General features: G+C 34.1%; 2 protein-coding genes and 2 long non-coding RNA genes across 8 annotated transcripts; 2 read left to right on the top strand and 2 right to left on the bottom strand.

Annotated features, from left to right (window-relative positions):
* The first annotated feature begins 2,735 nt into the window (after positions 1 to 2,735).
* On the top strand, positions 2,736 to 8,251 carry LOC140834913 (protein Brevis radix-like 2). Of its 3 annotated transcripts, none has more exons than XM_073200110.1 (6): positions 2,736 to 3,638; positions 3,775 to 4,151; positions 5,616 to 5,751; positions 5,886 to 6,283; positions 6,368 to 6,466; positions 7,876 to 8,251. In XM_073200110.1, the coding sequence occupies exons 1-5, from the start codon at positions 3,516 to 3,518 to the stop codon at positions 6,444 to 6,446; spliced, it is 1,113 nt and encodes a 370-aa protein (XP_073056211.1). In that variant the 5' UTR covers positions 2,736 to 3,515; the 3' UTR covers positions 6,447 to 6,466; positions 7,876 to 8,251. The 3 variants fall into 3 exon arrangements, with proteins under 3 accessions (XP_073056211.1, XP_073056209.1, XP_073056210.1); XM_073200108.1 differs by having other exon boundaries at positions 7,846 to 8,249; XM_073200109.1 differs by lacking the exon at positions 7,876 to 8,251 and having other exon boundaries at positions 2,736 to 3,178; positions 3,470 to 3,638; positions 6,368 to 6,758.
* LOC140834914 (uncharacterized) lies at positions 6,388 to 7,965 on the bottom strand. Its single transcript, XR_012118784.1, has 2 exons — positions 7,826 to 7,965; positions 6,388 to 7,700 (listed from the first exon to the last, which is right to left on the bottom strand). It is a non-coding gene; the product is annotated as an uncharacterized lncRNA (long non-coding RNA).
* A 2,731-nt stretch (positions 8,252 to 10,982) lies between the features above and the next one.
* Positions 10,983 to 12,467, top strand: LOC140833588 (protein BIG GRAIN 1-like A). Its single transcript, XM_073197921.1, has one exon. It carries the CDS (start codon positions 11,194 to 11,196, stop codon positions 12,403 to 12,405), a length of 1,212 nt encoding a protein of 403 aa, XP_073054022.1. The 5' UTR covers positions 10,983 to 11,193; the 3' UTR covers positions 12,406 to 12,467.
* A 3,266-nt stretch (positions 12,468 to 15,733) lies between these two features.
* Positions 15,734 to 19,842, bottom strand: LOC140834912 (uncharacterized). Of its 3 annotated transcripts, none has more exons than XR_012118782.1 (6): positions 19,438 to 19,842; positions 18,296 to 18,973; positions 17,765 to 17,859; positions 17,520 to 17,695; positions 16,365 to 17,439; positions 15,734 to 15,998 (listed from the first exon to the last, which is right to left on the bottom strand). It is a non-coding gene; the product is annotated as an uncharacterized lncRNA (long non-coding RNA). The 3 variants fall into 3 exon arrangements; XR_012118783.1 differs by having other exon boundaries at positions 17,576 to 17,695; XR_012118781.1 differs by having other exon boundaries at positions 17,576 to 17,859.
* Positions 19,843 to 21,506: the final 1,664 nt, after the last annotated feature.

Genomic DNA, 21,506 nt, shown 5'->3' with positions numbered 1-21,506 from the left:
GGCTCTTGACAAATCATTCTTACAATTTCGTAAAATGTAACTCAATATAAGTTCATCTATTCCACCTCCTTTTCCTACGTGGGACAAACCTATGATTCTCTAGTTTTCATTCACAAAAATAAAAAGCTTATTAACACACACAATCCACCTAATAAAAAAATGGCGAGAAATAGGAATAAATCTGGCAAAAATGTCAAGAACATTGTGTACTAAAACAAGCCTTGATTCTCGAGATTGTCATTTGGTCAAAAACCAAATGGTAGTGCCAATTATTAAAAGCTATTCCCCCTAGGCATGGTTCCTAATTTATGGAACTCCGTACAAAAATTAATTTTATAAATGCTCATCTGCCACACTTTATTATGTTTTCTTGTCCATTGGCATTACTATCCACTATAAACTATTCCATACGATAGTTCACGATTTCTATGAATCTATAACATAATTTATTTCGTGTGAAATGAGAGAGGTACCGAAAGGCTTTTTATTTTCTATTTTAAATCCTCTTTTAAAAAAATAAATATTTTTTAGTCATTATATATTCAAAATCGAGTTATAAAAAAATTCAAACAAGTTAAAAAGATTACCTGTTAAAAAATTATAGGCATAGTTATTTTAGTTTGAATTGAGTAGAACCTAGCTAATTAAATTGCCAAGTCCGAACAAAACACATAGTTACGGAATTGCTGGGTGGTCATGTGGTTTCAACAATAAATCAAAACATTTAAAATGGAACTAATTATTTCACCACCATTTTAGCATATGATACTGTGATGCGAATGCATGGTGAAGTTATTTTTTGTTATTATATATAACGATTATGATTTATTTTGATCTTGAGTTATATTTGGGGTTTTCTCTCATAAACGACTGCTTTTAGGACATTTTCCTTCACGGGCTTTTTCGTACACCGTCATTCATAGAATATCTCTTCATTGGAAGTTGGTTTCTTTCGTCTCTCTCAACATTCGAACTCAAGATATCAAGACTTAAAGTACCTAAATTATCTGAGTGTTGGTTGATTGAGCTACAGAGGTTTTAGGTTCGACTATATGGAAGCGAAAAAAATTACTTTACTTGAGTGATATTCTATGGATGACGGCACATGAGAAAACTCGCGAGAGAGAACGTCTCAGAGGGAGCTAAAGATCGAGATAACATACGGTCGTTTAAAAATACGTTTTTTTGCAACGACCATGATCAATTCCTATATTGGGATTTATGGGACCTTCTCTCGTGAACGAACCCATCTAAAAATTCTCCCTTATGGAATTTCTCGTCACTCATAGAATATCCGACCGGACTTTAGAAAGAGTCCAAAATCGAAATAGTTCATGATAGTTACAATATACATAAAAACTAGTCAAATCTTGATAATATTAAAATATTGCAGAGATTTTGCTTTGAAACGATAAAAATCATGTTATAAATTAATATCATAATCTAAGTCAATAGCTCGATTTTTCTTTTTTTTTTTCCCAGAGAATTGTGAATTTTTTTTGAACAGTTGAATCTTCAATTCGAAATTTACACAAAATTTCAGGGTAGAAGAACTATTTATAATCTATCAATGATCACTTCAAACATGTCACTTAAAACGGCGAGAACCTATTTAATCTACTATTTTTCTAATTAATTGTTGTTTCTAACGGATATCATTGACAAGAGAATTCGATGTCAACTATAAGATGAAATATGCACAAAAATTTGGATACCAAGTTTCACATTTTTTAAAAGTACACGAAAATTAAATGTTTATTTTTTAGAAAAAAAAATAGCTTCAATGTCTAGTTTGTTTACATTTTTATTGATATAATTATATCAGATAGCAGTAAAATATGTGCTCACATTATAATGAAATCTATTCTATTTTTAATTTACAAAAAGAATATTTTAAAAAAGGTTGAATTTACTCGTTAACCAACATGCCTGGTGCGTGAGGAAAAGTCAAATCTAAAACACAATTAATAGTATGCAACAAAAATTAATCAATTCGAGTTATTATTTTGTTATATATTAATTTGTGTCAGAATACAGTATACATACAGTTGGCCATTAATAATTTATTCCTCCCACATCACACTGCTGCTTTTTATTATTATTATTATTATTATTATTATTATTATTATTATTATTATTATTATTATTATTATTATAAAGAAATAGAGATCATATTTTTGCTGGTGAATTAAATTCAATTCCATTCAATTAAAATGGAATGAATTGTCACGTGAATATAATATGATAGAATGAACCTAAAACATGCATCATTCACGTGGCATTGAATTTGTAGATAAAGCATGCATTATTAGAAGAAACCACCTTTTTTTACCTCTCATTCCTTAATGGCAACAACATGCTTTGTCTTGTGTTGGCTTAGAAACCATATTGGGTGGCTCAAATACAACCTATTACCTAAACCAATACAATTCCCCAATCTTCCTTCCTCCACAACTTTTTTTTTTAAAGTTTGGAGATAATAATGCAAAATCACAATTAAATTTTAAATAAATATATGTATGGAATATGTATCGTTTCCAACTCTTTTTACGTGTGTTTAAAATTTTAGTTAATGTTTTTTGAAGAAAAAACAAGTATGTGAGACCGTATAAATTGAAATTCGGTTGATACCAAATTGTCAAGAAAAATAAATGGACATTAATCAAATATTAAATAATTGGCGATTTGACTTTATATATTGTAGATAATATGTCCATAAATAATGACTTTAGGAAGGATTATTGTCAATTGGTGGAGGGAGTCATTTAAGCCAAAAGCAGCTCTCTCTGGCCGGCCTGCCTGCCTCGACACCCTGTTCTGCCACCTCTTCCTCTGCTTCGGAAACCCCACAAATCTTAACAGCTTCTCTTCGATCCACCATTTTTTATTCTTTCCCCACATCGATAAACCACTTGTAGTTGTTGTGTGTCTTGTGACTTGTGCGTGAGAGAGAGGAGAGGAGAGGAGATGAGAGGCGATGATCTGTGAGAAAGATTGTTCTTGTTTCTCACTCTTTCCACCCTGTGAGCTGTAGTTTGTGAAGAGGAAATAGAATAATTTATCACTCTTTTTTGTGAAGGAAGGGCCATGTTATTGATTTGATGGAAATTTGAAGCCACCCCTCTCTGAATCAGCGAGAAACACTGTCAAGAATACCACATGTACTTCCACCGTCTCGGTGAATGTTGATTCCATCGTTCTTCATCTGAAATATCATTTCATAAACGAACAGTTTCGTGTTTACCTTCTTTGGCCCTCAGTTTCTGCGATTTTCTCGGCAATGGAGATGCGTGGATCACTCCCTTTTAATATTATTTCTCCTCAGAATGTCATCCCTCTTTCTCTGTTGATATGGACTTAAAACTTTTTTTCTTTTATTGCACGTGGCTTGTATATTTCTTCTCACAACTTTCAATAGATTTTGATTTTACGCGTGACACTTTCGGTGTAATCATTTCGCATCTTCCAGATTTTCAGTGACATATTGATTGTAGATTGAGGTCTGTGGAACGAACATGTTGACTTGTATAGCTTGCTCGAAGCAGTTAAATACTGGATCTCTACGCGAGGGCCCGGAGGATGAAGAAACCGCTGCTACTCCCTCCACTAAACAGGCCATCAAAGTCCTTACAGCCCAAGTAAACACCATTTTCTCTTCTGAATCCATCATTCGTTCATTGCAATTACGAAGTAATAGTTGCCCAAAAGAGGCATATTCATTAATTTAAAATATTGGAATTGGAATTTTCGTTATCTTCAATTCTTGTGTTCTAGATCAAGGACATGGCCGTGAAGGCGTCAGGTGCGTACAAGAGCTGCAAGCCATGTTCCGGCTCTTTTAAGAACGATCAGAGCCGAGCCTATGTAGACTCGGAGGCCGGCTCCATGTCCGAGAGATATTACGGTTCTTACAGAAGAGCTTGCAGCTCAAACTCCACGCCTAGGTCCTGGGGAAAAGAAATGGAAGCAAAATTGAAGGCCCTTTCAAGCGGCTCGTGCACCCCTGCTTCTGTGAGTGGGAGAACCGAGACAGTAGTGTTCATGGCGGAAGATGAACCGAAAGAGTGGGTTGCACAGGTGGAGCCGGGGGTGTTAATTACATTTGTTTCACTGCCTCAGGGTGGAAATGATCTCAAAAGGATTCGATTCAGGTACAGTTACTGTTACAGCCGTACATGCCTCTAATAAAAAAAATAAAATTCGACGAATATTTTTTCTAAAAATTTAAATTTTGTATTTTCAAGATTCACTCTGTCGTCTGTATGGCCTAATTAAATCTGAAGTTTTTGGTTCATATCTTCAGAAAATTTTTTGGTCCATCCTTGAGTTTGATGGGTTTTTAAATAAAATTCAACATATTTGATTTGACCAACCAATGTGTTTTAGAGACCGATAATGTACTACCAAACATTGCCAGAGGTAAATACCCATTTGAGCTGAAAGTTTTAAACTGTCTGCGAGGTGAGATTCATGATGCTCTGATTTTTTTGTTTATTTTGGGGGTTTGTGCTTTGAATCATACAGTGGCGTGGTCGTATTGAATGGGGGGCATGTGGAAGCCAATTATTCAAACCTCCAAATCAAGTGGTGACAAAGGGTGGTCTTCACTGGCTAATAAAATTTGCTTCATCTCATTCACTCACTCTCCACACGAAACAAAATCTTTAAAGAGCTGCTCTATTGCTCTATCGTAGATTTTAAATATATACATATTTGATTTGAATTTTGGGGATCCTAGATGACCCATTCTTGTCCTTTTAACAATTTGTGTACGTATTTACCGAGTTTAGCCTGCAACAAGTTTCCATAAGGAATATTGATCATTTCTCACAACTTGGGTGAAGTGACATTAAACTTTCACTTTGAGAGGCGCGAGCTCGAACCTACATAAGAGCGAAAAAAGTCCCCTCACCCCACCCCACCCCACCCCAAGTCGTTTCAGACTTTTTTTTAATAAAAAAAATACCTTCTGATTTAGGAAAGAAAATTAGAGTATTTCAGTTGAAGTGGCTAGAAATTGATTGTCAAAAAAATTGATAGCATATAAATAAAACATTGAAAATGTTAAAACACTGTAGATAGGAAAAAAGATGGTAATATGTCTGTAGTCAATGGGCTCAATACCTTTTAAATTTATCATGAGATGAAAGGAGAACGGGTGGTCACCGAAGTTGTGATGGACCTTGTTCCTACATTTCTTTGGTGTATATCTGTTGCTGAATTACATGCAATTTATTGAATTACCAAGTGACACATCAGGTTAAAAATTCAAGCGTCCATATTGATAGTATCAGTGAACGGTTGTTGCATTGCCTGAATGAAATATGAGTAGAATCTAACAAAAAAGTAGCCTATTAGGTTGGAGAATCTGTTGAAGTTATATATCAATCCAAAATTACTTGTGAAAACGTGGGAGTTTGGAATACACTCTTTTACTTGGCAAGTTAAAATTTTAGACCAAGCACATATTTGACACGAAATTGGCATCCAGTAGTTGTGTGATTTAGGACCTATTATCCTGAAGGAACAACATATGAGCTCCCTTTTTAGAAATCCCATGTACAAGTTGTGCTCAAATACTTCATCATATTACTTCTTCTTTATTGTTTTTATAGCCGAGAGGTTTTTAATAAATGGCAAGCACAACAATGGTGGGCGGAGAACTACGACAAAGTTATGGAATTATATAATGTCCGGATGTTCAACCGTCAAGGGATACCCATGCCAACTCTACCACAATCTGAAGACGAGGTGAGTGAGTGTGACTGTGGTCGAGCCTTGTCCCACGCAAAATTTTTGTTCTTGTTGAATGCAGTGTGGAAATAGTCTCTTTCTATGGGCTCTGACAAAAATAATTGAACTAAGAATCTTATTTTTCTAATCAGAACTCGAAAATTGAATCTGCTGAGAATAGCCCAGTTACACCACCATTGAGCAAAGAGCGACTACCCCGCAACTTGCATCGCCTGACAGGGGTGGGCTACTCGTCATCAGACTCACTTGAATGCCACCTGATGCATTGTGAGCAAGGCCATGATTCCAACATGCTTAATTCGACACCTAAACTCTCGAGCATCAGTGCTGTAAAAACCGAGACATCGTCAGTAGATGCTTCCGCAAGGTCAAGTTATAATTCGAGGGAGGTGGACCACTCTGGAGAGCTTTCATTGAGCAATGCCAGTGATTTAGAGACCGAGTGGGTCGAGCAGGACGAGCCTGGAGTATATATTACCATCCGGGCTTCGTCAGATGGTACTCGCGAGCTTAAAAGAGTGCGGTTTTGGTGAGCCATTCTACCTTTGTACATGTTCTTGCTTTTATCTCGTGTCCTAGACAGATTATTAAAGATCTTACAAATTGAATGCAGCCGAGAAAGGTTTGGAGAAATGCAAGCAAGGTTGTGGTGGGAAGAGAACAGAGCGAGGATTCAGCGGCAGTACCTGTGAATGAGCTAGCGAGGTTATCGGTAATAGCCAATAATTTTCTTGAATGTAGTTTTCTTCAACCCCTGTCAGTTCATGTAGCTTGTCTCTGCTAGGAAAATATGTAGTTTTCTTCACTGTTTCTTTGTATTTTCCTCTTTTCTCTATTCGTTTTTGTGATGTTTTCTTGATCTGGCTGTGGTAAGAGGGAATCAGAGATGTTTGATCCGATGAGAATGTGGATTTGTAGCTAGATGCTGTTTCTGGCAAATTTGCATCTTTTTTCTCTCTCCTTATATTAGATGAATAATGTGTAAAATATGAGCACATTATCCATCTAATACACCAAATTGTAGTATATTTTTAGACAACCCTTTCGTATTGTATTTGCCAACATGGAGTGCCACGAACTTGTATTATGTAAGCTTCGGTTGTGGGATTTCAGAGATAAACGTTTACAGGAAATTGTTCAATTCAATATCATTTGCTATACCCAGGCACTCACTACACATGCTTTCCCCAAATTGTAGACAGTCAGTCAGTGTAGGCAGACAAGTCTGATCCATGTATTATTAATTTAATTAATAAAAATAGAATAAACTAAATTTATTTTGACTAATATGTCACAAGAACCAAAACGGTGAAATCAACCGAATTTAAATTTTTTCGTGGTTCTACATGCACATTATCAGAAATATAAGTTTGTTTTTTGATGCGAAAAAGTACCTATCATTTTCTATCAACTATCTAAATCCAATTTAAAATTGGTTGGGTTGATTGATTTAACTTCAGAAAATCAGGGGTTCATAAATTTTATTATTGTATATATCACAATTTGGATTTGAGACGGTGTTTGACGTGATGATTTGAAACGACTCTATATTGAGATGTATTTATCAATAATTTACCAAATGAACCAGGCTTGATTTCTCTCTTGAAACAAAAACTTTGTAATATTTGGAACAGTAACTTGAGAAATCAGCAAGTGACTGGGGCTTCCTGTTTCGTTCTGATGTTAGCACTGTTTTATGAATGTTTTGCTCTCCCTTTTATGTCTTTCTTGATTGATTAAGGAGCAGCATTATGTGTTTACTTTGTGATTCCTGCCAATTGTTTGAGGTGATTTTAAACTCAGCCCCGGGATTAACAAAAGTTGTCTCCTTTATGTGTTGTTCTATACTCTTTTGTACACTCTGTTCTCTACAAATGGCGAGGCAATCGGGAAATAGAAGATAAGATGCCTTGTGATTCTCCGGAGTGGTTTAACCCGTTTTGTCACTATCTAATTAGTCAGTCATAAGGTCGAGATGGTTGAGTCTATGCCTACACCTGAATTAACATCTCTTAAATAACTATGTTCAGTTGATCATTTGGTAATCTCGTATACTTTTCTTTTGAATAACCTTGGATCTTGGTCTTTCAGATTTGGAATCATCCATCGTGCTTTTTACAGTGACCATTTCTTTATACATGCATAAAGAGATTGATGATGCTGATGTGCCTGAGAATTAAAGGTAAGGAACCTGGTTGCAGTTGCATTGTGCGCACTTTAAGATGCATACATACAGCAGTTGTGGCTGATCCAACCTAGGGATTGGCAAAAGCTGCCACTTTCCTGTGAATGTTTCTTGATTCTTATGTCCCCAGGCTGAAGTAATCTTCCTCTGTCTTTGCTTCGTGTTTGTGTGTGTACTACAGTCCCGCTTGGATGATTCGAGTGTAGAAGTTCGTTTGAAGAGTAGAGTTTTATTTTCCTCCCATTTTTGGTTTCCTTTTAATGGTTGGATTAATTCATATCCATTTAGAAATTCTACTCTAATTTTTTAAAAAAAAATCGATTTTTCCCCCAAACATGAAATTCCTTTTGTTTTCAAGGGAAAAAGATTACTTGGAAAATACCAACGTTATAAAATATATTCTAAAACTAATTATTTCTTTATCCAAATAGTCCCTTAGTCAAAGAAATACAGCTTAATGAATTTTGAAGGGCAAAATCCACTTTTTTCCTTGTATAAATTTAAATCCGACCCGATCTTGCTTGTTACAGTAGATTTGGTCCACCAGAGTAATACATTGAGTATTAAAGTTTTAATGTAATGTCAATTTTGATGTGCTTTAACCCTTTTGCTCACTTTACCTTTCTTCAACAGTATAAAAATTCGGAAGATGAAAAGCACGTAAATCACCATAGTGGTGTACCATGTTAACTCCAAATCTTATCAATTAACAAGTCCAATCTTCTGCAACTGTAACATTCATATAGATTATATAAAATTTAATGAGTACTTGTCACTTGTTTTAACTTCTCGTCAATAAATATACGTGATAAATCTTTATCAGTGATATACAGATCGTTATTAAAAATGTTACAGAAGATTTCTCAATAGTTTTGTCGGGATTTTTCCACGTCGAATGCACATAAGAGGTTCATGTCTTCATCATTCATTCATATCGGTTTCTCATTTGAGGGATATCTGTACCTACCCCCATATATACACACGTTGATATATATATATATATATATATATATATATATATATGTCCATATGAATGAATGTATTAGATGTAGTTGGGAAAATTGGCCTTGTAGAGACCCCCATGGCTTCAATCATTTTGAAAGGAATGTATACCTATACTTCTCAATTTTGATCTTCTCTTGATATATATATTTTTTCCTTTTTTTTGGTCGGTCGTATGATAACATAAATCCTAATTTTCTCATCTTTCCTACAGAAAAAAAATAGTTAAATGAGTGAGTTTTTATTTTTCTAAATAACAGTAGTTTTTAGTTACTCAACAAAAACATATATTAGGATTGTAAAATTCTTTTCTCGGAATATTGTATATTTAACATGTATGTTTGTCGTTTCTTTATTATTTTGATCCTTTATATTAACAAATTTACGTCGTAGTCCGTTATTAATATTAGTTTTTTAAAATTTTAGATTTTTTTACGTGATGCTGACATGTGTAGTATCACATCAACACATTCGATAAAAATGAATAAAATTGTTGAAAATCCAAAGATAATTACTAAAGCTGAAATTTAATAACATAAATGTGTCTAAAGTCGGAAAAAACAAACATGCAAGACTAAAAAACATGATTTCCCCTCTTTTTTTTAAAAATAAAAATAAAAATATAAGTATGGCCTTACATAATTACATTCAACGATCGCATTATTTTCTTAATGTAAATGGTCCTTCATTAAAGTGAAGTCAATAAGTTAGTTAATAATATAATATCACAAAACATGAACCGAATCAAATCTTCGGTAAATTCTCTCCATTGAATACATTCACACACAAAATAGACCCCACGACTGCAATCACACTCCACTTAGCTTAACACAATCCAGACCTCTAATTATAAATATTTTAAATTACTATTCATTTTAAAGATATTTTTTTTAATATATAGCTAACATATTATTTTGAGATAGTGAATATTCAATATATTTTATTGTTTTTATTCTTGGAAATAAAATTTTGTTGTGCATCAAATATGGACAAAAGATATAACATCATCTACTGTTTTTATTATTTCTTTAGTAAGCCATGAATTTTTTTAAATCAGATAATGTTAAAAAAGGAGATAAGGTTTAATATTTTGTATTATCTAGTAAGCTCGAATGTTGATCAAATTCTTTATTTAATAATTAATATATATCATACACTGCCAACCATTCGAGAAAAAGGTTTAGACCCACGAGTGCAAACCACAGCTTCATCTCGGTTTGGTTACATAAAATAAAAAATTAAAGGAATTGTTATTTGCACTTGCTTACATTTCACTTTATGCGTAAAACTTATAACAATTCTTTAAAAAACAAAAAAAATAGGTTTTCCGTGAGTCGGGTTAACCTGTTCCTTACACAAACACAGTAGCCATGGACGAAAAAGCCGAGAATGAACCCGTTTTTTCAGTGAATATTAGAATGTGATTAATTAGAAGATAGGATTATATAAATAAATATATAGAGTATGATCTTTATACTATTATAGAGCTCGTCTGTTTCGTATTTTTGAGTTATGTAATAGTGAAAAATTGGATGATAATTGGGTAATCTCATAACAAATTAGACTAAAATGCTATAATTGTTGCACGTATATATATATATGCACACGGCCCACACCTAATAAATGAGAGAGCATTGATTTGGACGTATACAATTTGGACACGATCAAGTCTAAGTCTATTTTTCCTTAGCAAAAAATTTATGTGCCGACAGAGGCATTCTACAATTTTTGGCGAGCTAATACATGGTACGTACGTTTTCCTTTGTTCGGACATTTAAAATTTCAAGATCAATGGTAATTTCACTTGAACGAAGGTGTTAAATTAATATTTTGATGTATTATAAAATCCAATATTATCGTTATCAAAATTTATAGTTGGTGATAATTATGTTTCTCAAATCTATTTAAATTTGTGATAGTCACGTCAGCGATACTTACATAATTATATATGACGATAATCATAAAATTATATGTATGTATGTATGTATGTATAATTTACTTATAAACAGTAGCAGCAGCATCATGGATAAATTAGAAGGGTGGAAGATAGTCCTTTAAAAAGGGGGTAGTGTTGGGAAGTAATGGAGCTGGAGTGTGGTTCTTGGTTCATCATTACAATTGTCTCAATCTTTGTTTCTTTGCTCCCTTTCCGTTCAATTTTCCTTCTTCTTTACTTCTTTTCCTGCAACTTTTGACTCTTGGAAACCAGACAATAAAGCAACGATACTCTTGCTGTCACCATATATATCATCATGTATGTTTCGAACTGTTCTTCTAATTACCCTTCGTTTTCCTCTACACTTCTTGATTCCATTTACCGCTCCTTTGATCTTGGAGAAGAGGGAATGGGGATTTACAGGGAACCCATCAACAAGAGCACAACTGCTGATGTGTTTCCAAGTGATCAGGAAGAAATGGCAAACTTTCAGCGGGTTTGCATGATCGAGAAATTGATGGAGAAGAGGGTTGGTGATAAAGGTGTTTCGCGGAGGAAGTTGTCGGAGGCCAGAAAGTGGAAGAAAGATGGGGATAGTTTTAGTTTCAGCAGCTCTTCCGATTCGAGCTCCGGCGGAGGCGAAGCTGATGAAATATCTTTTCCCGGAGATACTTCACGGCGGCCGAAACCGATTAGAACCGGAAGTTCTGGTCATCATCACAAGGAGAAAAGTCGGGAAAATCTCCAGGATTTTGAAATGAACCGTCGTGAGAGACGAGGTTTAGCTGATCCATCAGAGCCGAATCCGAAGCATGAAAGCGGGTTCCTGAAGACCAAATCAAAAGCACTGAAAATATATGCCGATTTGAAGAAGGTGAAACAGCCGATTTCTCCCGGCCGCAAGCTCGCCACGTTCTTAAACTCACTCTTCACCGCCGCCGCCGGAAGTTCAAAAAAACACAAAGCCAACGCAAATCCTCACCACTCTCTGGCGTCAAAATCCGCCAACACATCCACTTGTTCGTCCGCTTCGTCCTTTTCCAGATCATGTCTCGGCAAACCACCGTCTTCTACCGGAAAATTTTCCAGCGTCGCCAAAAGGTCGGTTCATTTTTTCCCCGGAAGCGTAATTGATGACGAAGATTGTCAGCCGTGTAGGCGGAAAGCATTACCTCGAGAAAACAAACCAATCAATGCAGCTCTATATTCCGAGCTCGTAAAGAACAACTTTAATGACTTCAACAGTATCAAATCCTCCATTGATGAAGAGCTTAAGGTGCATGTGATGGAGTACAATCGCAGAGTGGAGGATGCAGCAATGGATTTCCTGAGAAAAACCCATTTCACGAACCGAGTTTTCGATCAAGAATCTGAGGAGGAAGATGAAGATGACGACATGGAAAGCTGTGCAAGTTCTGATCTGTTTGAATTAGATAATCTTTCCACCATTGGAGTGGAGAGGTATAGGAAAGAATTGCCGGTGTATGAAACCACCAGTGCTGACGCCAAACGAGTCGTTATAAATTAGGGTTGTTCTGTAATTTTTTTGAAATAAAAAATTTGTGGGTTTTGTTAATTCTAAGGAAAATTAGAAATTATCTCTCAGCATTTTTATTAATATTTTTTTACAAAGAAGATTACACATTGCTTATTAATTATCTTTAAAAAATTTAAAATGTTAGTTGATGAGTGAAAATGAAGATTGTGATGAAGCCAACTCGATGAGGTTTAAAAGGGAAGCAACAACATATTCCAATATTCTAATTAAGGTTTTTTTTTAAATAAATAAACATTGATGGAACTAATAGTGTTAAAAAAAAAAAAGAATTCGATCCGTCCACTAGAAAAAAAATCACTTTAGCGTTGAAGATTGTTGTATCAAATCCGCTTGGACCCGAAATCTGACTAAAAAATAATCAGGTTGATTCGGGTTTATGTCAATCCAAGCTGATTCGAGACGATCCAATTTTTTTATTGTTTTACATAGTATTAAGATACATTCACCACATTTTTATATATTGTATCTTGGAATTTTTTGTTGTATATGTATCAATATCATAAATTTTCATCACGTGATTTTTATTTTGTAAAATATTGATTTTTTTTAAAAAAAATTATTTTTTAGTAAGTTTACTTTAAATTTTCTACAAGTAGAGTAGTAAACTTTCAAATTTATGAATTTGTTCATAATGAGCCTGCATGATTAAATATTTATTTTGTAAAATTTTGATTTTTAAATTAACTATTGAAAGTTATTTTGTGATGTTTGAACTTTTTTTTAGAGTAAATCTCTTACAAGACGGATTCACGAATCTTTATCTGTGAGACGAGCCAACCCTACCGATATTCACAAGTTTTTGCCCATGCATATATAGGATGGACACGTTTTTCTTCATCAGGTTATCCCAATTAATAATCAATACACGCACAAGTTTAAATTAATGTAATTAAGCTTTGAGTTTATGAAAAAAGGTTTATTTCATCCTATCCATGTGGACATTATCCCCATGATAGGATGTATAGCCAAGATTTGTCCATGCATATATAAGATCCACTTTTTTTTTTTTTGAAAAATGAAGTGAGAGTAGTGCCCACATAAGTATGATCTCATTTACCATAAAAAAGAGAGCCTAATTTCTAAGGTTCAGTTCCAATGCAATAGCTTCACGCATGCAACCTATTTGGCACATACCACTGAACAAAGCTTCGGTTCATTACTAATTAATGTACTTGAAACTTAATCATTGGATAAGAAAGTGGACGCATGCACATTAAGTATATGAATATAGAAAGTTTAATCATGATATACGTATGCTAGAGACGAGACTGCCGAGAGTCGCCATCCTAATTTTAAAAAGAAATTAAAGGGAAAATAAATTTTTTATCTACTTATTTGTCTTATTTTAGTTTTTGATCTACTCCATATTCAAATTTTGGTTAATATGACGTCATAAAATATTGACGCGATATCACAAATTCTTAATGTTGTACTAGAAATTGTTGACGTGATCAGAATAGCCAAATATTAAAAATTTGTTAACCAACATTTGAATATTTCGGCTAAAATTCAAAATATAATAACAACAGAAAAAAAAGTGACAACATTTTACGTTAAAAAACTCCATTTCAAAATTTTTGGAGTGGGTAATTAAGATTAAAAACATTGTATTTTGTGAAAAGCAGTAGTCATTATGAAAATTATGGCAGTCCTTTCTTTGTCATTTTGTTTTAATGCTTGGCGCATGGTAATTTATAGATTAGTTAATAAACTCATTCCCTATGTCAAGTGTACTTAATTGCAATAACTAGAGTGCTGCAATTTTTAAATTAAATACTTAAATTGAGACCACCCCTCTGAATTTCAAGTATTTTTAGATTTTATATATTATTATAATTCTTTTATTATCTATAACATTTCAATTAGACAAGATATATAGGAATTGCAATGCCAAAGGTGTAAGAAGGAGCTTATATCTTTTATAAAATTGGCTCTAAAAAAATTAGAAAAGAAAAAAAAAGAATTTTTAAGTTAAAACACATTGTCTATTGAATTTTTTTTTACTATCCTTCCATTTATTTATTTATTTATTTGTGACTTGACGTCCTACCTCGATCGTGTGAAACCATAGCTAGCACGTCTATCTAAGATTTGAATCCACAATTCTTCATCAGCCCCTGATCAAATACAAAAACTATCGTGATATATAAGTTAATGTTGTGAGACAAATCTTCGATCCAATCTAATTTATGAAATTTATTATTTTTTATATAAAAAATATTATTATTTTTATTGTATATGTGGACCGGGTGTCACGTCCCGAGCCGAGCCTGCACCTGCGTGACTGCACAATGAACTTCTATAGTAACTATTTTGTATTCGTCATTGCTTTACGAAAATGATTAACTCAAGTTGCTATAGAAGTCAATTGTAAGTCATTATAAACTCATTTTAAATATTTCATTTTTAAGATGTGGAACAAGTGTATCACACCGGAACGATCTGTTTAACATACATAGATCTGTGAGACCATCTCACAAAAAACATACTCATAAACAAACACCATCTATTAACCAAATGCCACAAGAGTTGTTACATGAATGTTTATAGTGAGCAAATCTTGTTAAAAACCAACCATGCAGGATTGAGTGGCAAATCTCTATACAAATCCATTTATGTGGCTAAATTGCTTGGTAGGGCCCGATTTCAAAGAATCAGTTGTCCATGCTTGGGGTGCAAAAGGGGTTCGATCCCATATATATTAATCCATTAATCAAACTATTGTTTTTGGTTGCCTTTTTCTGCTAGGCCACCACGACAGTATAGACTTAACTGTAATCACTTCTTTTCGTTAAAATGACATGGTGGGAGTCGTTCCATTTTAAAACTCGATGATATCTTTTTTATCGGCAAAACCTTAGCTTTATTGGGGTCTACTTTAGGAGTAGATATTAAAAATAAACTATCTTGGAATTATATGATGGAGTGTATTCAAGTAGAGTTTAGCTCGAGTACCACTTCAGTTACACAAGTTTTCTAACCTCTATTTCAGGCTTGATTGGTGTTGAGTTTTTGCTGCTGTTGATCAAATTTCTAAATTGAAATATAATGAATAACACACCCTTTTGGCCTTTATATATAAATGCATGTATTTATTGATGGGTTTGAAATCTAGATGAATTTGTTTTATACGAGTTTTAAATAATTCCCTTGCTATTTTAATTCTTTGTTTCCAAGATTATCAGGGCGCCTTCTCTAAATCCAAACCCAAATTGTTTCAAAGGTAGCCCAACAAATTTGGTCCGAGTTGCTCAACGGATTAGATCATAATTTTGGGAAAGTCGAAAGTTTTGGCAAATGATTGAATTCACTTCACTACGCAGGGTTTATACAATGAAAAACTTTACATGGAATATGTTATTTGAACATACACTAACCTGTCCTCATCAATCATCGATTCATCGCCAATTCATATAACGTCCTCCACACTCCACGGTACATACAACACAAGTAAAACAGAAGTAGTCTTACATATACACATGCTACAACTGCAACTGTCTCCAAAATCAACCAAACAGAAAATTAATCCAACCGTGATATCCCCATGGTACCACCTATTACACCTGCATTAAGAGAAGCGATTTCACGATTAAAAAACTTGAGATCCAACACATGGCAACAGATACCAAACTCAATAGGATTGTTGCTCTCACTACAGCCACGGACTAAGAGAGCATGCAGCAGCAGCAAATGCATGATGCAAACCATTTCTATAAACTAAAGGGGCAGGGGCATATTTAAGCCCCTCAACACACCGCAAAATGAAAGATTTTATTTTTGTATGCAACTTTTCCAAACATAAACCTCACGTACTAAATATAATAGCTATAGGTCATCACAATAGAGGTGTGATAGTGAACACTTGTCAGGACTAACGCTCTCCACAAAGAGAAATTACTCTAATTGGCTAGCATTATATACTTGATAACCTGAAGAAAGATGGAGTAAGCAGCAATTGAATAAGCACTGACGTGGACTTTATAAGTGGCTGACATTCAAACTTCAAGATTCGTATTATCATAGTGATGCTTTAAGCAATGGCATATTTGATTGTCTCCTCATCTTTAGGCCTCCACACATTTTTTTGTGCACACAGCATTCCATTGTTATTTGAGTAGGTCATGCGGATATCCCACCGGATAGACTTGAATATGTTTTCGAGACAGTGTCCCGGACTATAATATTTCCTTCAGGTCTCAGAGTCCGATCAACCTCCGAAACCAAAGCCATGATACCACACCTGCAGGCTAGAAATCAAAATAATTAGAACAAGCCAAAAACATGAGTTGTCCGAATCAAAACACTGGATCTCACACGCACCTTGACCTGGCTTTTATCTTTGAGAAAATATGATCGGCATGGAGAAGATCATATGATCTTGGGTAATTGTGCTAAATGATTCACACCAGTCGTGGTAAATTCCAAATAGACCTCTCTCATATATAATTGGCAGTGTATCAGGAGCATCTATAGAGACAATATTCATAGCCCACCAATTCAATTCTCTCAGAGCAGCAGCAAATCTGCAAATAAAGCCATTGATCAGAATAAGCTAGATAGCACGAGACTGGAAAAATAAATAGATCCCAATAATGCTACCATGGGGTAACGGGTAGCTTATACAAATTCAAGACAAGAATGTTCAAAAGCAAAGAAGATTGTTGATTATGGCTAGTTTTCTTGAGAAAAGAACAGGAGTACGATGATTCTTCAATTTCCTTTTTTCACTTATCCTCCATAGATAGCTCGCATGTCCATTACATTTCTCACAATTGACCCTTTAATTCCCAGTCCATTTACATATGACTTGTTCACCACACGTTTCCGGTGTTCATTATCAGCAACAAAATTTCTGGAGCTGGCTTACCGTAGACTCCAACCTGGGAAGTCAACAACCAATAAGGCGTTTTTTCCACTCTAGCAGGCCACTGTTCTGGCCATTGAGAACCACGTTCGGACGAAGCAAAATAAACTTTGTGCATGCATGATTGTAAAGGTATGTTCCTGAGCAGATAAAGATAAGAAAACATTCAAGATCAATCAAATAGAGAAAGCAATTGCAGCACGAGTGACACTGAGCATGCCAGGCAGCATTTGGATCATCAGAATTTTAGCAAAGTGGGGGGGATCATTTTGTGACCTCTGTTCATAGCACTCATTTGAGGCAGGCTTATGATATACAGCATCCCTACTCTATTTACTTCATCCTTGGAAATTGAAACAACTTCCCAGCACATTGCTTCAGTGAGTTTCTTCATCGCTGTCGACACACATTTATTAGAGCTAGAGAACCGTATCAGCTTCGAGGGATAGCAGAATAAAAATGTACCTTCCCAGATCCCAATATCATCAGGAAGTTTCTCGACTAAACAAAGAAACCACCAGGCCTCAGTAAACGATTCAGCTCCAAGAGAAGTTTACCACCTAAATATTATTACATGTTATACTTATTTCTGAGTTGGAAACTTAAACACGTGTGCATATAAATGAATAAGGGAGGTGATTAATGCCCAAATATTTCTCCATGTGATTTTATAACTCAAATAATTGTGGACTAATCCAATAATATTTTTCGACTAAAAGTAAACAGGGATTCAACTGCCTTCAATATGCCAAGGCACCCTACAACGTGCACAACGGACAACATCAAAATTGACATAGACCAAACTATACTGCTCAAGTAGTTCTCAAAGCAAATGCTGTATAAGCAAAGCTCGCGAGCCTGGGGTTTTTATAGATGGTGCAAAGGTAAAAGCCATGAAACCTTGTGGCAATTTAAGAGTTGTTAGTAATGCCACAGTGTAACACCTAGTGCGTGTGTGGAAGGCTCTTTTTCAACCAATAAGGTCAAATATCATACTCTCCAACTGATGTCCTTTCTCCTTTCCCATCAGGTCAGCCCAGGGGAAGATGCAAGAATGAACACAGATCTGACACTTGTTTGTAAACGCCAATTTGTCCATAACTCACAAGTCTCGAACCCTAAAAGCTCAAGCCTTTTGGTCAGCGGACTAAAACAAATTGTGTTGTCCATGAGAGTTCAAGGCACCTATATTGAAGTAATCTCCATCAACAGAGCACGACAAAATGGAATAAACCCATCTTATTACGAGCAAGTAAAATTTTATGCAAATAAGGAGAAAGATATTGCGTGTTTGAGCATAAACTCGGTAAAATGGAAAAAAAACTATAAAAATAAACTGGGATACAGAATATTCACACATGAAGATCAATATATTTTGTCTTTGAAATGAATTCACTCCATGAGATAAGCACCTCCCGTGCAACAGTAATTATGGTTATAGAGGCCACATAGAAAGCAGGAAGCACAAAAATGAAGAAATGAATCAAAATTTATATTGATGAACCTTCTGATATTTTAAACTGTTTGTTCAATTCAGATCCAGTGTGGGCACGTTTCAGAATTTACGCAGTGTCTGAAATTATTCTTCCTTCAATTTTCATCATCATCAAGCAAGTCCTTTACTGTCATAACTTGATCATGGGTGGCAGGAACAAATGTCCCATCTCCAACAACCTAAATATGAGATATTGAGATCATAGATCAATCATTTTTTTTCCCTAACGAAACAGTTCTCCATCAAATTTCTGACTTGAGAGAACAACAAAAGGGAGATAGCACGGAAAATAAGTGGATCAAGTGGCACTTCTAACATGTGGACTTCTAACAAAAAAAAAACTGCATTAATGACACTCCCCAAGTACCAATCAACTCAAACAGCAACAAAGCCTTGCTATACACATCACACTAACCAAGAATTGGACTGAACTTGGCAGGTATATTCACCGGGAACACACATATTAAGAGCGCAAATCAAGACATCATTGACAAAGAGCTCAAAAAACTCCCAAAATAGGAATTCCCTTGCTGTACAATCATCCTTGCAGGACTAATTTCACCGCCAAGATGTAACACAATGTTGATCCTAGAATAGGTTAGTTAAAGATAAATTACAACAGTCTTTTCACACATTGATATACCCGAACAAGGTGGTAAACGACAGGAACATCAATCTTTGAAGGCGGCGATATAGTGGGTTCCATTTATCTCGGTGGAGTTATCTTTAACTTTAGCTTCCTCATCGACCACTGTCTCCATTGAAAATAACTCACATGCCGCTTCTGCCAACAAATTGAGGAAGAAAACACAAAATCTCCTCAATCAAACTCGATTTTAATCTTCAAAACTAGATGACGCAGAATCATACAGCTCATGCACGACATAATTCACGAACTGTGCAGAAAACATCATAATACTAGAAGGAGTAACCGTAACTACACCGAGAATCATCGAAGAATAACATGCAAGGGGATAATCCAGTGCCTGGCGTTAGGAAAGTGAACCGAAATCCAAAGGGGGATTTGACTGTACATTTTCCATTGTATCGTGGGGTAGTTTTTGTGAGACGCTTTTTTATCCTATCGATATTTACATCAATATTTTTTGTTTAAAAAATAATATTTTTTTATTAATAATTCAAATAAAAGATATATTTTATAAAATATGATCAATGAGACGTACAAATTTTTATTTTTATTTTATCAAATTAAGAAAATGAAAATTATAAATTATAAATTTTTTTTTAAAAAAAAACTATAATACAATATAAAAAAAAACCCTTCACTTGTTACAACTTACGCAGATAATTTAATACCCTTACTTATATTTTTAATTAATATATATGTATGCACAAAAAATATATATGTTTACTTGGTTTTCACAAAAAATAAGAAAATAATTGAAAAAAGTTTACAAGTTACCATCAAACTTCCTATTTTATTCTTATTCAATTTTTTCAATATTGCGCTAGTGTGGTATCTTAATAAAAACAAGAAAAAATATTACTAAATATAGAAACTAGACTATATATATATTTGTGATAACCGAAAAATGAAAGGAAACTTACATAAGACAAAAAGAGTATATTGTATTTGAATTAATATATTTGATGTTAATGATTTCAAACTCATAATAAGCAATCCATTTATTTTTTTGGATACATCCACTTAACATCGAATTTCGAATTCACGACTATTCATTTTTATACCATTGCGATGTATTTCAAATTCATTTATATATTTTATATTTTTCTTGAAACATTCTCTAGAATCCAAATCTCTGGTTCACACGACCTCATAAATATAGTCTTTTCAGAGAATTAACTACTGACTAATGATTTCACATCTTGAGAGAGATGTCATGGATTTTGGAACAATTGGCCTAATCAGAACAATAATTCACAAATCAGATTATGTAAATGCATTCAAGGACTTCCTGTGTTTTGCCATCTTTCCTTTTCATTTTTTTTTTATTTTTGAGTAGGTCTTTTGTGAGACGATCTCACAAATCTTTATCTGTGAGACAGATCAACACTACCGATATTCACAACAAAAAATAAAAGACCTGTTTTACAAAATACGACTCATAAAACCGTCTCACACGAGTTTTTTCTTTTATTTTTAAAGTAATCAAATAATATCAATCCTATTTTTAGGTTATCATTATGGCATTTTGTTCTATATTATTACAATATTTGTCATATATTCTAACACGTTGAGTAAATATTTCTCATATATCGCATGCATAAAAATCGAATGTGTGAAGCATTTTTTATAATAAAATATTCGACGAAATATTAATTAATCCAGAATATAATAAAACATCGATCCTAAAAGAAAATTTGCATTAGTCAAAGAGTAATTATTTTCAAACTAATTTACACTAATTTTTAGAATGCTAAAAATGGTTTAGACTTGAATTTTGAGCATTTAAAATAAAGAGTATGATTTCGCGAATTAATTTGTATTTGACAATAAAAATATAACGTGACGTCATAAAAATACCTTCCCTAGTATAAATACAACATTTCAGTGGCCTTCTTTTTACAAACCACTATATCCGCCGTGAATTCTTTCGAAATTCTCGTTAAAATCTATTGCGTTAGTCTGAAGTTTATTGATCAGCGCATACCGAAAATAGTAGTTCTCTGTTCAAATCTGAATATATTCAGTGCTTTGTCATTTCTTTTTCGTCGTATAATTTTTTTTCT

Source organism: Primulina eburnea, chromosome 6 (genome assembly GCF_022965805.1).
Source record: "Primulina eburnea isolate SZY01 chromosome 6, ASM2296580v1, whole genome shotgun sequence".
In the NCBI taxonomy this organism is placed as follows: Eukaryota; Viridiplantae; Streptophyta; class Magnoliopsida; order Lamiales; family Gesneriaceae; genus Primulina; species Primulina eburnea.
The sequence above is the reverse complement of the archived record's forward strand: the minus strand, read 5'-3'. Positions and strand labels throughout refer to the sequence as shown.